The following is a 14147-nucleotide window of genomic DNA, read 5'->3' as shown; positions in this document are numbered from 1 at the left end:
ACGAGCAAGTTCAACAAGAGTATTAGTTCTCACTATCATGGATCCAATCGAGTTCTTTGAATGTATTGTTAAATTGGTTATTTGTCCTTTTGTGTTTATTAAATCATAAAATTCTGGCAAGACGGAAGGTGCAGATTCATCCGTGTAAATTGAAGCAAACATTCCTGACCAAATCAATGGGATAATAACTGAGACCAAAAAATGAAAAGACAAGATGAAATTAGGATTGAAATTTGTTCGCCCTTTGAAAATCTACTTACGCAATAGATGATACATGGTCAATAAAAGCAAGCTTATTGTGTGGCATGTATTGAATGGACTCTCGTTTAAATAGTCTGCATCGATAAATGATGGCCTCCGGTGTCTCCTTCTTCGTCTCCTTTTCTCTTTAATAGATGTTGCTGATTGAGATAACTCACTTCTTGCCATAATAAGATCTTGTTATTAATTACAGGCCAATTGCATGGAAACTTGATCATTTGATTCCGCTTTCATGTGTTTCTTTACCACAAAATATCATTTCAAAATCAATAGTGAATCAATCAAATTAACTTATGCTTTTTTGAAAAAAGCTGCATTACGGATAGCTATACATTCCTATTGAGATTAAGGATGATTTGAAGAGACTTGCACTTCAATGGTTTATATTGAAGAAATAAAATGTACTAAATAGATTGTGATTAGTTGTTATAATCAAAATTGTAACCAGAGTTAAACCTGGGCTGCCTTTAAAGTAAAAACTCTTAATAGCTTCATTATTCTTAATGATTGTAGATGGATAGTGATTGATAAACTGCATAGCTTTTAAACTAACCGATCTTGACTGATATTTGACAAATATCATTTGAATCAATAATAATTTTAACCGACAATATTTCGGTTGAATTCGGCGCTTGTTTTGATCTTTTCATGCGCGTTTAGCCCATTTCTGTTGTTGCTTTAAATGCTGTTTTCCCTCTCATTTACTTCTACATTTTTTTACTGTTCTTGTTTTTGAGGTGAATCTTCAATCAACAAAATACTCTTATTTTACATTTCTCATCGGTTCTTATGAAGGAAAGTGGTGCAGTTGAAATGGATGAAAATTGGATAAATCTGTAAGTTATGATGCGAATGGTTGGTTACCGGAGAAGGTTGAGAACGCAAATGTCTTTGTTCGAAAATGCATCGCAAATGGTACAATGTCAAAGTAAATATAACCCTGAACTTGAACCTGTGTAACCTTTTAAACCTAATCTGAATGAGTTATTTAAATTTAAATGTTGCATTGGTTTGTTTGAGCTTGAAAGCGTCAAGTTTTGGTGAAGTTAATGACAGGTTGAAATTGTCTTGAAACAATTTTTCAATCAATCTTCAATAAATTTTTATGTCAAGGAAAAAATATAGATTTCTTTTGACCGCCCTGAATGAGTAAGTTATACAAGTGGACTTCATTGAACACACAATTCTAATTTCATCTTAATCTTTTCAAGACATGGTCCAGTTAATGCTACTTTAGGATTCGGTGAATTACTAGCTCGACATGGACATCACGTTACTTTCACTCATCGGAAAAAATTCAGGAAAGCAGCTGAAGCACGTAATTTTGAGTTTATACCGTTTTCTGATGGATATTTTGGTGATGATTCCATGTTGAATGCGCTTGATGACAATTTTGATAGTTTCCGGGTAGATCCTCTGGAGCGCCTTAAAAATTACACTGATTTGGATAAACAAAGATTAGCACTTCTGGTGAAAGATTATCGTAAACTTGACTTGATTCTTCGTAAAATTGTTGCTGTTCACCAACACCAATTTGATGCTTTTGTCCAAGATTGGTGTGATCTTACGGGTTCCTTATTTGCAACAGACCATCCTGTCATATCTTTACAATCGGCAAATCCTCTTTTACTGTATCATAATGGTCCACCTTACTCATTTGGTTTATCTACGAGAAGCGATCCAACACTTTGGGAAGAGATAAGACAAATTTTTCTGGAAGCCAATTCAATTAACATTGAAAAGACAAATGAAATGTTGGTTGAATTCAAAAGACCACCAGTATTCAATCCTCTACGCCAAGTCCTTCCTGTAAAATCAATTGGCTTCTATCATTATCCAGCTCTATTAGATTATGAAGAATGCTTACCTAAAGAACCAAACTGGCATCGAATTGATTACTTTGTTAGATCAGCTGAGCCAGAAACAATTGCAGTACCAGTAGACTTTCTTGATAAACCAGGCAAATTAATCTATTTTTCACTTGGATCGATAGCGTCAAATGATTTGAAGTTAATGAGAGAGATAATCAGTATCTTAGCCAAAGCCCCTCACAAATTTATCATTTCAAAAGGTTTTCGTGGTGACTTTCTTGATTTGGCTGACAATATGTGGGGTGAAAATTATTTTGATCAAATACAAGTTCTCCAAATGGTTGATTTAGTTATAACACATGGCGGTAATAATAGTTTAATGGAGATTCTTTATTACGCTAAACCACTTATTGTGATTCCTTATTTTTTCGATCAATATGATAATGCACAAAGAGTCGTTGACAAGAATATTGGATATCGCATTAATCTCTGGGAGCTTAGCGAAGAGCGTCTTCTAGATTGCATTGAAAAAACTTTAAAAGATGTAGATATGCACAATCGAATTAAAGAAATCTCACAAAGTATGAAAGATTCCGATAGCGGCACTCAAGCTGTTGAAATGATTGAGAAAATAATCGATGAAGCAAAAGCGCCAGAAAAAAGATGAAGAAAAAGAAAGAGACTGAGCACCATCATTCTGAGGCCCGGTTCCTTCTAGTGTGGACCAATCGAGCAATTTAAACTTGATAATTTTTTCTGTGAAAAAATACAGAACATCAATCTCACCAATAAATTTAAATATAGATTTTTAAATAAGTGAAACACCTACATTTTGGTCTGAAACGGATGGCCTCAGGAATCTCCTTCTTCGTCCCCTTGTTTCTACAATTGATATTGCTGATTGAGATAACTAACTTCTTGCCAAAATATGCTCTTTTTTATTAATTGAAGGCCAATTGCATGGAAATTTGGTCATTTGATTTGTCTTTCATATGTTTCTGTACCATAAAATATCATTTCACTACAATAATCATTAATAAATCAATAAAATTAACTTATACTTTTTAAAAAAGCAGCATTACGGATATCTATACATACCTATTGATATTGAGGGTGATTTTCACTTGAATGGTTTATATAAAAGAAATAAAATGTACTAAATAGATTGTTAATTAGTTAATATGTATAAACACAATTGTAATTAATCAGTGTTAAATACATGAGCACACTAATTCATTGATTGTCGTCAATATTGAATTGAAGTGAATTATAATTTTGAATGAAATAATTATAAAATGCGTCTGTTTTACAAAGTGAATTTTTAGTTATCATTCAAAACAATTTCGCATTGTCATCGATCGTACATAATTTTCTTCCATAGGTCAATGGTCGTGATTTTAAGTTAGGTGGGTTCAACCATCACTTGTAGGCAAAGGAATTTCATAGAAATTCACTTCATTCCATTTCATGGGCCATCATTAGTTGATATGGGCAGTAAAATGAGTTGATTGATTAATAGGAATATCTTTTGCTGTAACGATTGTTTCGGCCTCTGTTTGCTCCTCGAAAACCTCCGGTACCACGACCTCTTCCTCGATTATCTGAAAAATATGGATAAATAATTTGTTAATCACAAATTGAACCTAAAATATAAAATTATGCTTACTTGAATATCCTCCACGGAAATTGTAGCTGAATTTACCACTTGGAGGCGCATAAAGTTGCCTTTGACGTTTTTTTGAGTCTGAACTTTCTGAGTCTTCAGGAGCGGTGATGGGTTTCCTCTTAGGATTACTAGCGTTGGTTGTCGCATCTTCCAACTTTGTTGCAGTCGGGGCTACAGTAGTATCAGCAGTTGAATTGGTTCGTTTGATAGCCGCTGACTTTGTTTTGGTTGGTTTCCAGCTGAGAGTTACACTGCTTTTACTGGCTGGTTTAGGGTGGAAAAGTTCTTTGACCAAAGTGTTTATATTGGTTGCAGTTTTTAGAGCTATTGCTTTCGATAGAGCATCATCGCCTTCATTTTCAACCTTTTTGTCAGCTGAGGGAACTTCTTTTGCCTTTTTGATGTGACTTTGAATGAGTCGAGCTAAATACTGTAATCGAAGTTTGTAATCTTTCATTCTATCCTCATTGACTTTTGAATTGAACTCAGGGTTAATAACACTTAATGTGTAAAGAGTAAACATAAGAGACTCGAGTGGGAATAATTGAAGACTTGGTTCTTCTGACTTTTCCTCGACATCAGTTGACAGAGAAGGTGATGGCATATATTCCAAAAGTTTACTAAAAACTACTTCTTGACACTCATCTAAATTGATTGGGAGATTCGTATTGGTAGGTTGAATAAAGGCAGATAATTCAGCTAGTTGCTGTAAAATTTCCACTTCAATGTTTGGATTCTCTGCAAAATTAAGGAAAAAAAATAATTAATAAAAATTCGATGAAATGCTTTAAAATAATTACTTACCAATGGCTAGTGAGACAATTTCAGTCATGCAAGGAATTATTTGAGAGCAAATGAATTGAACAAATGCATTGGAAGGTACAAAGGGTGAAAAGTGCGGAATCGCAGCTCTTACACACATTGTGAATTTTTCAATCTGTTCAGTTTCGGCTGGCTGTTAGATAGAAAGATAATAAAAAACATGACTTAATATATAGAATCAAATTGTAAAACAGAAAATTACGACATCAAATTGAATGAAAACTTACGTTGAGTGGTGCATCTAATTCAGCATGCTCGGTGATCATATCAACAAGAACTTGTTGAGCTGTGATTGTTTTAGATATTTTGAGAGACGATAAAAGATTAAGGAGACACACAAACTCGTCCTTTGTACAATCTTGTAATGCCTGCAATGACAGAAGAAACGTGTCAGTTAGTCTATAATGTAAATAATAACGTAAAATAATTGTTAACTTACCTTTCGACCTTCTGCCAAAATAAACTCCTCATCTTCCTTTGTCCAAGTATCCTCTGGAAGTGTTTTTATTTTAGCAGCTAAGAACTTGATAACACGCTCTCGGGTAATATCTTCTCCAGCTTCAATTTGAAGAAAAATACCACCCAGAAAACCTTTTGGATCGAGTTTACATACAGTAATTAAGGAATTATTAACTATTTGTAGTTCAGTAGCATCTTGAGCTAAGAGTAATTGAGCCAGTATATCAGTAATTCGTGGAACATATTCTTTGCAGTCTCTACAGATTGAAGGTAAATCTTTTATCGCTTGCTTCCTATAAAATTTCAAACAATGGTAACAAAAATGAGTTAGACTAGCGAAAATAAGAAAAAAACAAATAAAGCTTAAACAAGCTTCAAATTAACGTACCTTATATTTATATCATCATCTTCACAAAGGTCAAGTAAAGCATCAATCGCTGAATTGTAATGAGCTGGAAAATGTTTGAAAAATTTAGTAATAAATTGCGAAGCAAGCCTCTTTTCATTAGGTGATCCTTTGACAGAATTAAGAATTTCCAGATATTTGTCCTCGTGCTACAATAAAATGAAAAATTAAACACAAAAGGATGAGTTTCATATCTAAAATAAATATAATATGATGAAAAGAAATGACAACCGGCAAAAAAACCAGCAATGTATCAAGTCACATTTGATGAGAAAAACACTTACCTCGGTAATTTTATCTCCAGCATCTACAAGGATGTTGTAGTTGTCATACATTTTGTCAATAGCAGTCATGTTGAGAATTAATTTAAGACAGCATCAACAACAAAAAATCAATTAATAGAAACTATGTTGACAAATAAAATCAAAATAAACAGCCACAAAATAAATGATGGTCAAATCTGAAGGAGTGTTGAAAGATAAAATTTGAAAAAAAGTAGTCATCAAATGAGCAGATTCATTACCATTGCTTTAAACAGCTTACCGAAATAAGAAGATTATCCCTGTATATTACTATGGAAACTGGTGAGCGTCTTATTTTCTTCTCTTTCTTTTTTGATGGAAAATCACTAAATTTAAAATTGTAAGTTGCATATTTTAAGTCACTTACAGATAATTTAGTTTCAAGGAGTTTAATTAAACTCTTTATTAGGCAAACATAAAAATTTTAATGCACTCAATAGATTAAAAATCATTGGTAATTTCTATTCGATTTCAAAGCAGCTTACTCCACTCATGAATTATGTTCATTCATAAAGTGTTAGATTATATAAGAAATGTTTATTTTTACCATCTTAATTGAGATCAATGTCACTAACAAACATTTTTGTCAAAATAAAATCTGTATTTTGTACTTGATTGAGTTGTAAGTTTTAATTATCATGAGTTTTTCGATATCAGCATTGAAAGATAACCTGTATCAGTCAGTTTTTTCTTGCCAATCAGAAATTCAATTTTTTCATTTTTAAATACTGCTATGAATATATTGCTCGCGAGACTAAAATTATCATATAAATCGAGAATAATCAGTATTTAACTGGAATAATCCATATCTAATTAAACTAAATAACCGATAATCATAAGTCTGTCAGTAAATTTTAAGAATTGAATTCAAAGTTCGGTTCGAAATATTGAATTCTCTCACAATTGTCAGTAATAACAATATAATTTCGTACAGCTATACTCGGTTCGCTTGGCAAATTGTTAATTGTTATTTACAATACAATATAATAAACTATCAGTACTAGATTTTTTTTGAACAATCAAGCTTACTAACCAGGTATAATAGGAAATAAAAGATTTTTGACGAAAGAGTAAAGAAATTTTCAAAATATTTGGCAAAATCTCAAGGACAGCATGTTTATAAACATGTGAATTGAAAAAATTTGGTCACAAATTTTTTCCTCAGAGGCACAAACAAACAACTTCATCATAATAAAAGAATTTGAATTTGCCCTTAAAATTTCAATGTCGAATAATGTGTAAAATTCATTTAGTAATGAAAAACAAAGGTTATCGAGGATGAACTATAGTTTATGTATGAGAAAGATATTTTACATTGGTAGTTTTACAGCTAAGTTTGTGATTGCGGGATCAAATTGGTCTTGGGTTTTGAAGCGCGATCCAAAAGAATTCGATAAGGAAAGAAATGAATAGGAAGCTTAGAAGGTATAGCTACACCTTGAAATCTATACAAATTTTCAATATCACTGTCTAATTTATGAACACATGCAACTGACACTCGGCCAATATGACTTGTATCTGGTATCATTGGACCAACACTGAAATCAATATGATCAGATAAACGATAAAGTGCGATCTGACCATTTTCACCGATTTCTTTTTCTATTTTATCTACTTGTTGTGACTTGAATTTGTTATCCTTAAAAATATCTTTTGCTATTGAAGGTTTAACATCAAGTCTCTCAAAAGGGCTCTTGGTTGAAGCATTAAGTTTCCAGAACATCGCTGTTAGGCTACGAATTTCCTCTTTATCTGGTTTCCAATCAGGTAAACTGGGTAATTGAACATCGTAAATAAAACAGCCAGATCGAATGGATGGTTTAGGCCATGAATGTAAGTAAACTGGTATCTCACTTTTGAATGCTCGTTGTACAACCTAAACGTTTAAACAATAAATTGATAGAATTAGAGATCATAATAAAAAACGATTAGTTAGACAAATTTAATTAGCATACATACCATGCCCAGGAGAAAAGAGCAGCTTCTCCAAAATGCTCTATTGACCTCAGTTGGATCTTCATCTTTAAAATGTTTAAACTCCAGGATGCAACTGTCATTTAAAGGTCTATGCATGTCCCATAGATTTTTACCATCAACTACAGCTATAATTGATCTATCGGAGATTAACTGAGAAAAATGCTGAGCACAATGATATGGTGTGGAGGCATGTTTATTCATGATAAGAGTTGCATCTCCAAAGGGTTTCACATTCTTTACTTGGACTTCTATCTTTTCAATCCGAGGAATCAATTTGGATTGCCGTTTTTTCTCCTCATCGAATATTTCATTCCTTAATCGATTAGATTCACTTCGATCCAAAATATAATCATATTTACTTGCCGGTAGACTGGATTGGTAACGTTTGGTAAAAACACTTTCAACAGTTTTAGATAGAATCAATCTCAAACGAAGAGTATAAGCATACATGTTGATTTGAAGAGTGTTTAAAAATTGAAAACAAACAATAAGAATAAATAGACTAAAAAAATTCAGCGCTCATCTTGTAGCATGTTCAACTACAAGCATTATTCTGAACCTTCACTTTTAAAAACACAACCATGTTATTATTTCCACTACACATTTTTCAAACCAAGGCTAGCTATTTTCACAGCAATAACGTTATTTTACCTACTGTAGTGTTAATTTGCTGAAGAAAGCATGAGATCTGAATTTGGTAAGAGTAAACGAGAACCCGTCAGCTCACTTTTTCATCTTCATATTAGCTAAATCTAGTCTGAATTTATTTAGATTATTTGATGCCAGTCTAAGATAGATTATTTTAGGTTAAATCAGATTCGATTAACAAATATTGAGTCAGCTCTTAGCGCTGATACTTTCATTCCAGCTAGCTGAGACTTTGGTTGAATTTGAAAAAAAGTAGCCATCAAATGAGCAGATTCAGATTCATTGGGCAGATGCTTTAAACCAAAATAACAAGATTATCCCTGTATATTCCTATGGAAACTGGTGAGTGCAAAGAGTATAACTAATACTACAGTGTTCGGAAAGTTTCTGGTGTGAGGGGCTTTTTTCCCTTCTACGCGCAGAGACACTGTTTGGTTTGATGTTTCAATCAGCGCTACCCTTCTAAGCAGATATGGCTCCACCCCACACGTCAAAAACTTTCCGATCACTCTGTATATATATATAGCTACATGTATTACTCTTTGTTCATCTGACAAAGATGTATCGTTTGAAGTCAGAAGAAGCATCTGTGATACCTTACGAAGAGGTTGCTGCTCGATTGTCAACTGACATCAAAACTGGATTATCGTGGAAAGAAGCTGAGATCCGTCAAAAATTATACGATTTCAATGAGTTTATCGTTCGGAAACAACAATCTCTTTGGTCCAAGTATTTTGAACAGGTAAGCATATTTATTTTTTTACTCATCGTTAAATCTCTTATTGTTAAGGTCCTAGTTATGGGGACACTGGCGTGGTTTAAATAGACATTTAAATTTTTAACCATTCTGGTTGAATCTTAGTTTACTGGTGAAATGATGCTTTATAACTAGGACCTTACCCTCTTTATTAAAGGGTGTTCATTCAAGTCATAAAGGCAAAAGGTAAATGAACACCTTTAAATGTCTCATTAAATCTCTCCTATTTAATCTCTCTGTTAATCTTTTTGTTCTATTGTTTTTTCACGTCATGATTACAGTTTAAAAATCCCCTTATATTATTACTACTGGCTTCAGCTGTGGTCAGTATTAGTGTGCAACAATTTGATGATGCATTCAGTATTACAGCGGTAAGTTAAAATGACATTTTTTGCTGACAATTTAGAGCAATATTGTACGAGAGAATCGACTCTATTAATATATCTTGCTATGAGTTGTTTAATCTTTGACGTTTTTTCTCTCAACTTCTTAAAAATTCATTTAGGCTATTTTTATTGTCGTCACTGTTGCCTTTATTCAAGAATACAAATCTGAAAAATCTTTGGAGGAGTTGAATAAACTGGTTCCACCAAAATGCACTTGTTTGCGCGAAGGAAATAGTGAAACTTTTTTAGCCAGGAATCTTGTTGTTGGTGATATTGTCTTATTGTCTATTGGAGATAGAGTGCCGGCTGATATTAGGTTAATTGAAGCTGTTGATCTTGCAATAGATGAAAGTAGTTTTACCGGTGAAACTGAACCATGTCTAAAAACAACAGCACCTATAGTCATTAAGGGGAATGGTGTATCTCACATGAAGAATCTCGCTTTTATGGGAACTTTAGTTAGATGTGGTTATGGAAGGGGAATCGTCATTAATACTGGTATTTCATCAGAGTTTGGTGAAGTTTTCAAAATGATGCAAGAAGAAGATTCACCTAAAACACCGTTACAAAGAAGTATGGATTCCTTAGGAAAACAGTTATCATTTTACTCCTTTGGTATCATTGGTTTTATCATGTTTCTTGGTTGGATACAAGGGAAACCAATACTTAAAATGTTTAATATCGGAGTGAGTTTGGCGGTGGCTGCTATCCCTGAAGGCTTACCTATTGTTGTAACTGTTACACTTGCCTTAGGAGTAATAAGAATGGCCAAAAAGAAGGTAATTGTCAAAAAATTGCCTACCGTCGAAACTTTAGGCTGTGTCAATATTATTTGCTCCGACAAAACTGGAACTTTAACTAAGAACGAAATGACAGTAACAACAATAATCACCTCAGAACTTTATCATGCTGAGTTAACTGGTGTTGGTTACAACTCTAAAGGCCAGTGCAATTATATCGGTCAACTTGATTCTAATGATGAACCAATGATTAATAATCAACTTCATGATACAACGGTGCAAATAAATGCAGTAAAACGAGTTCTGGAAGTAGGATGCATATGTAATAATGCTGATGTCATCGGGGGCCATTTAAGAGGTCAACCTACCGAAGGATCTCTAATTGTTGCAGCTCAAAAATTAGATATGTATGGAGTTCGTGAAAAGTATCATCGTGTTCAAGAAGTCGCGTTCAACTCTGACCAGAAAATGATGATTGTAAAATGTATTGCAAAGTTTTGTACAACAGGCGATGAAAAATTTTTTGTTAAAGGTGCAATTGAAAGGGTACTGAATAGTTGTACTCGTTACTCTTTAAATGATAATCTAGTGCCTATGACTGCGGACAAAAAAGCACGATTTTTAAGGGAAGCACAGGTCATGGGACATAAAGGCTTAAGAGGTAAAAAATGAGAAATCAACTTTCGCTCGAAAATTTCTTACTATTTTTATTAACAATATTTGATGAACAGCAACAAAATTCTTCAACCATTTACAGTCAATTTAATTGCTTTTCCATTCAACTGTTTCTTTTCTCAAAGTTTTGGCAACTGCATATGGCAATAAAATGGAAGACTTAGTGTTTGTTGGTATGGTTGGTATCCTCGACCCTCCTCGACCAGGAGCTGCTGAGGTTATCCGAACTCTCTATGGTAGTGGTGTCCAAATTAAAATGTTGACCGGTGATTCTGAAGAAACTGCCTGTGCGATTGGTAAGTCATTTCTAATGTCATTTAGTTCTTATGTCGTCCAACTTTTTTTATATTTGAATAATTTGTTGTACCATGAAGTGTAACGGATGTATTTTTTTCTATCTACTTGACAACAACAGCATCAAGATTGGGTCTTTATGCATTTGGCAATACAGCTCTTTCTGGTGAAGAAATTGATAGGATGAATGAAGAAACTCTGCAAGTCAAAATTCCTGCTAGTACCGTCTTTTATCGGGTTAGTCCAAGTCACAAATTGAAAATTGTGAAAGCATTACAAAAGAATGGTAACATAGTTGGTATGACTGGTGACGGTGTCAATGATGGAGTAGCTTTAAAAAAAGCAGATATTGGAATAGCAATGGGCAAAAATGGAACGGATGTTTGTAAAGAAGCTGCTGATATGATTCTTGTTGAAGATGATTTTTCAACTATCATGGCTGCTATTGAGGAAGGAAAAGGACTCTACCACAATATTCAGAACTTTGTTCGATTTCAATTAAGCACGTTAGTTATCCATAATGAATTTTTCATTCGCTTTTGTTTGACTTATTATATTGACTCTTTAACCATGATTTTCTGTTTTTTCATTATTAGGAGTATTGCTGCTTTAACCTTGATTGCTTTATCAACATTGATGAGGATCCCCAATCCATTAAATGCAATGCAAATTTTATGGATTAATATCATTATGGATGGACCTCCTGCTCAAAGTTTAGGTGTTGAGCCAGTTGATAATGACGTACTTAAACAGCCTCCTCGAAATGTTAAACATCCTATGATTACCAAAGATCTGATTCTCAATGTTCTACTTTCTGCGGGTATAATTATTACCGGGACATTATTTATTTTTATGAAAGAGGTAACATCATTTGATACAGTTGAGCGATTACAATTCTTTAAAGTTGTTTGAACACTTGTCTATCCATTCTTTTATTAATGATTGAAAAATAATATTCCCCATTTCTCAATTTTTTTCTAGATGAGTGATAATCATGTAACTCCTCGTGATACAACCATGACTTTTACCTGTTTTGTATTTTTTGACATGTTCAATGCTTTAAGCTGTCGATCTCAGGTTAGTTATAAACAAGGCAAGGCAAAATCGATTAAAAATTAGGAGAATCGTTGAATCTTTTTCCTTTAGACTTTATATTTTTATTGATAATTGGCTGATAAGATGAGCTTATCTGTTTAAATTACTGTCATTTCCCAAAAATTATGCGATTTCTCCTAATCGTCATTCGATTTTGCCTTGCCGTGGTTATGATATATTTTTACTCTACTTTTTCAACTTCTCATTCTATTTTTTTTCTGATCTTATGAATTTAGATTAAATCCGTCTTCACTATTGGACTTTTCTCGAACAAACCTTTTCTTTTTGCTGTTGGAGGTTCAATAATCGGTCAAATGTTAGTCATTTACGCCCCACCACTACAAAAAATATTTGATACCGAACCATTAACCGTGATAGACTTATTAATATTAGTTTCCTTGGCCTCAACAGTTTTCGTTATCAGTGAAGTGAAGAAAGCATTTGAAAGGGAACTAATCAAGCAAAAGAAAAGAAAAGATGCTCACGCAAGTCATATGGTTTAGCTATTGCAAAACTTTAATTTTCTTACATGACTTTGTACTGGTTAAATGCAATTTAATCAAACTGTTACAATATTTTCACGTATAAGTTGCATTTTGGATAAGCGCTGTCTACTGTATTACCAATGGTATACTTAAGTATCTTGTAGTAGACGGCGCTTATCAAAATGAAACTTATGCGTGAAAGTACTGTATTTGGTTTGACAGTACATTTAACCGCCACAGTTAACATCAAGAAACTACATAGGTCTGAGAAAAATAGATTTATTAATTTCTTATCAATTTTTGGTAAGATTGGTCCTGTTCTGTGATGATGACAAAAGATGACCTGTTCAATCTTTAGTTGATAAGTCTTTGTGGTCACCAATCAAATCAAAATTTGGATATTTTATAAATTGGTCGTCACGATATCTTCACCAACTTAAATTACATTAATTTTTTATCGATTTGCTTGTTACGTGTTTCAAGATTTACAAAAAATGGATAATTAAATAAATAAAGATTATCATTGAAATTCAATTATTATATTTTTTAACACTTTCTGATTAAAACATTGTTAGTTAAAAGCTATTTTAAAAAGAGTGGTCTTTTTTGCTCAACCGTTTCTCATGGCGGTCTATGGAGTATCTATGGTGGATCTTGATCAAGTTAGTTAACCAATGTTAAACTCTGCTCTTGTAATAATTTTCTTAGTTCAAATTAGTAGCAATCAGTAAAATTTAACCTTTCTCATTAATCATTGATACAATCTATATCCGTTTAAATGGTCAACGTTTCACTCACTTGTGAATTCCTTTAGTGATAGAATACATGAAATGTTGAAAAATACAGGGTGTAACTAAAGTTCGTGTAGGAGGCAAAAAAATATTTCCCCCTGCGTAGAAACCAATTTTAATTTGCTTTAATTTCTCGATTCAGAAACTGATTCCCTCTCTTAAGCCCTCCTACCTACACGAACTTTAGTTACACCCTGTACAGTCGACCCTCGAGTTTTTTGTTTTTTTGGAGTGCTGACATCTATGTGAACTACAGGGGGAAAAAATAAATTTTACAGTTTAAACAATTAATCCACTCTAATGATTCCCCTTTAGCCTCTCTAGTAGAGAGTCTCTACCCTTCTCCCTTCAGGGGGGAGTCATTAGAGGGGACTTATTGTTTAAACCGTAAAATTTAATTATTTCCCCCTGTAGTTCACATAGATGTCAGCACTCCAAAAAAACAAAAAACTCGAGGGTTGACTGTAATGGAAAACAAATCAAATACTGAAATACTACAAATAAACCTTTATTTTGAAACAACAAACCAGTGTCTTTGAAGGGGAAGCCCCTCACACCAGAAACTTTCCGAT

The 14147-nt window shown here is 33.2% G+C and overlaps 4 protein-coding genes across 6 annotated transcripts; 2 read left to right on the top strand and 2 right to left on the bottom strand.

Moving 5' to 3' along the window:
* The first annotated feature begins 1366 nt into the window (after positions 1 to 1366).
* LOC107364575 (uncharacterized UDP-glucosyltransferase YjiC-like) lies at positions 1367 to 2739 on the top strand. Its single transcript, NM_001323139.1, is given in 2 exon segments — positions 1367 to 1410; positions 1473 to 2739. Coding segments are annotated over 2 exon segments (1311 nt in total).
* A 633-nt stretch (positions 2740 to 3372) lies between these two features.
* On the bottom strand, positions 3373 to 5919 carry cass (apoptosis inhibitor cassowary). The gene is made up of 7 exons (XM_015931997.3): positions 5710 to 5919; positions 5408 to 5574; positions 5000 to 5312; positions 4788 to 4928; positions 4543 to 4693; positions 3739 to 4476; positions 3373 to 3673 (listed from the first exon to the last, which is right to left on the bottom strand). The coding sequence occupies exons 1-7, from the start codon at positions 5776 to 5778 to the stop codon at positions 3585 to 3587; spliced, it is 1668 nt and encodes a 555-aa protein (XP_015787483.1). The 5' UTR covers positions 5779 to 5919; the 3' UTR covers positions 3373 to 3584.
* Positions 5920 to 6996: 1077 nt separating this feature from the next.
* Positions 6997 to 8249, bottom strand: mRpL39 (mitochondrial ribosomal protein L39). The gene is made up of 2 exons (XM_015931916.3): positions 7687 to 8249; positions 6997 to 7603 (listed from the first exon to the last, which is right to left on the bottom strand). The coding sequence occupies exons 1-2, from the start codon at positions 8152 to 8154 to the stop codon at positions 7058 to 7060; spliced, it is 1014 nt and encodes a 337-aa protein (XP_015787402.2). The 5' UTR covers positions 8155 to 8249; the 3' UTR covers positions 6997 to 7057.
* Positions 8250 to 8560: 311 nt separating this feature from the next.
* Positions 8561 to 13318, top strand: SPoCk (secretory pathway calcium atpase). Of its 3 annotated transcripts, none has more exons than XM_015931914.3 (9): positions 8561 to 8694; positions 8912 to 9094; positions 9391 to 9480; positions 9615 to 10896; positions 11036 to 11206; positions 11326 to 11710; positions 11801 to 12065; positions 12186 to 12281; positions 12536 to 13318. In XM_015931914.3, the coding sequence occupies exons 2-9, from the start codon at positions 8912 to 8914 to the stop codon at positions 12800 to 12802; spliced, it is 2739 nt and encodes a 912-aa protein (XP_015787400.1). In that variant the 5' UTR covers positions 8561 to 8694; the 3' UTR covers positions 12803 to 13318. The 3 variants fall into 3 exon arrangements, with proteins under 3 accessions (XP_015787400.1, XP_015787399.1, XP_015787398.1); XM_015931913.3 differs by having other exon boundaries at positions 8615 to 8694; positions 8879 to 9094; XM_015931912.3 differs by lacking the exon at positions 8561 to 8694 and having other exon boundaries at positions 8705 to 9094.
* Positions 13319 to 14147: the final 829 nt, after the last annotated feature.

The sequence above is a fragment of the Tetranychus urticae genome, chromosome 1, assembly GCF_039701765.1.
Source record: "Tetranychus urticae isolate SD_2017Ah chromosome 1, NJAU_TeUrti_SD_1.0, whole genome shotgun sequence".
Lineage (NCBI taxonomy): Eukaryota > Metazoa > Arthropoda > Arachnida > Trombidiformes > Tetranychidae > Tetranychus > Tetranychus urticae.
Note: the sequence above shows the minus strand (reverse complement) of the source record. Positions and strands in the feature narration are given on the sequence as shown.

Bases quoted from the DNA above. Each gene is read 5' to 3' on its own strand.
- cass (XM_015931997.3), bottom strand. From the start codon at position 5,778: ATGACTGCTATTGACAAAATGTATGACAACTACAACATCCTTGTAGAT. The intron at 4,929-4,999 runs GTAAGTTAACAA...CTGTCATTGCAG, and splicing joins TTTTGGCAGAAGGTCGAAAG to GCATTACAAGATTGTACAAA. The intron at 4,694-4,787 runs GTAAGTTTTCAT...TCTATCTAACAG, and splicing joins AATTAGATGCACCACTCAAC to CCAGCCGAAACTGAACAGAT.
- SPoCk (XM_015931914.3), top strand. From the start codon at position 8,912: ATGTATCGTTTGAAGTCAGAAGAAGCATCTGTGATACCTTACGAAGAG. The intron at 11,711-11,800 runs GTTAGTTATCCA...TTTCATTATTAG, and splicing joins GTTCGATTTCAATTAAGCAC to GAGTATTGCTGCTTTAACCT. The intron at 12,066-12,185 runs GTAACATCATTT...ATTTTTTTCTAG, and splicing joins TATTTATTTTTATGAAAGAG to ATGAGTGATAATCATGTAAC.
- mRpL39 (XM_015931916.3), bottom strand. From the start codon at position 8,154: ATGTATGCTTATACTCTTCGTTTGAGATTGATTCTATCTAAAACTGTT. The intron at 7,604-7,686 runs GTATGTATGCTA...TTAAACGTTTAG, and splicing joins GCTCTTTTCTCCTGGGCATG to GTTGTACAACGAGCATTCAA.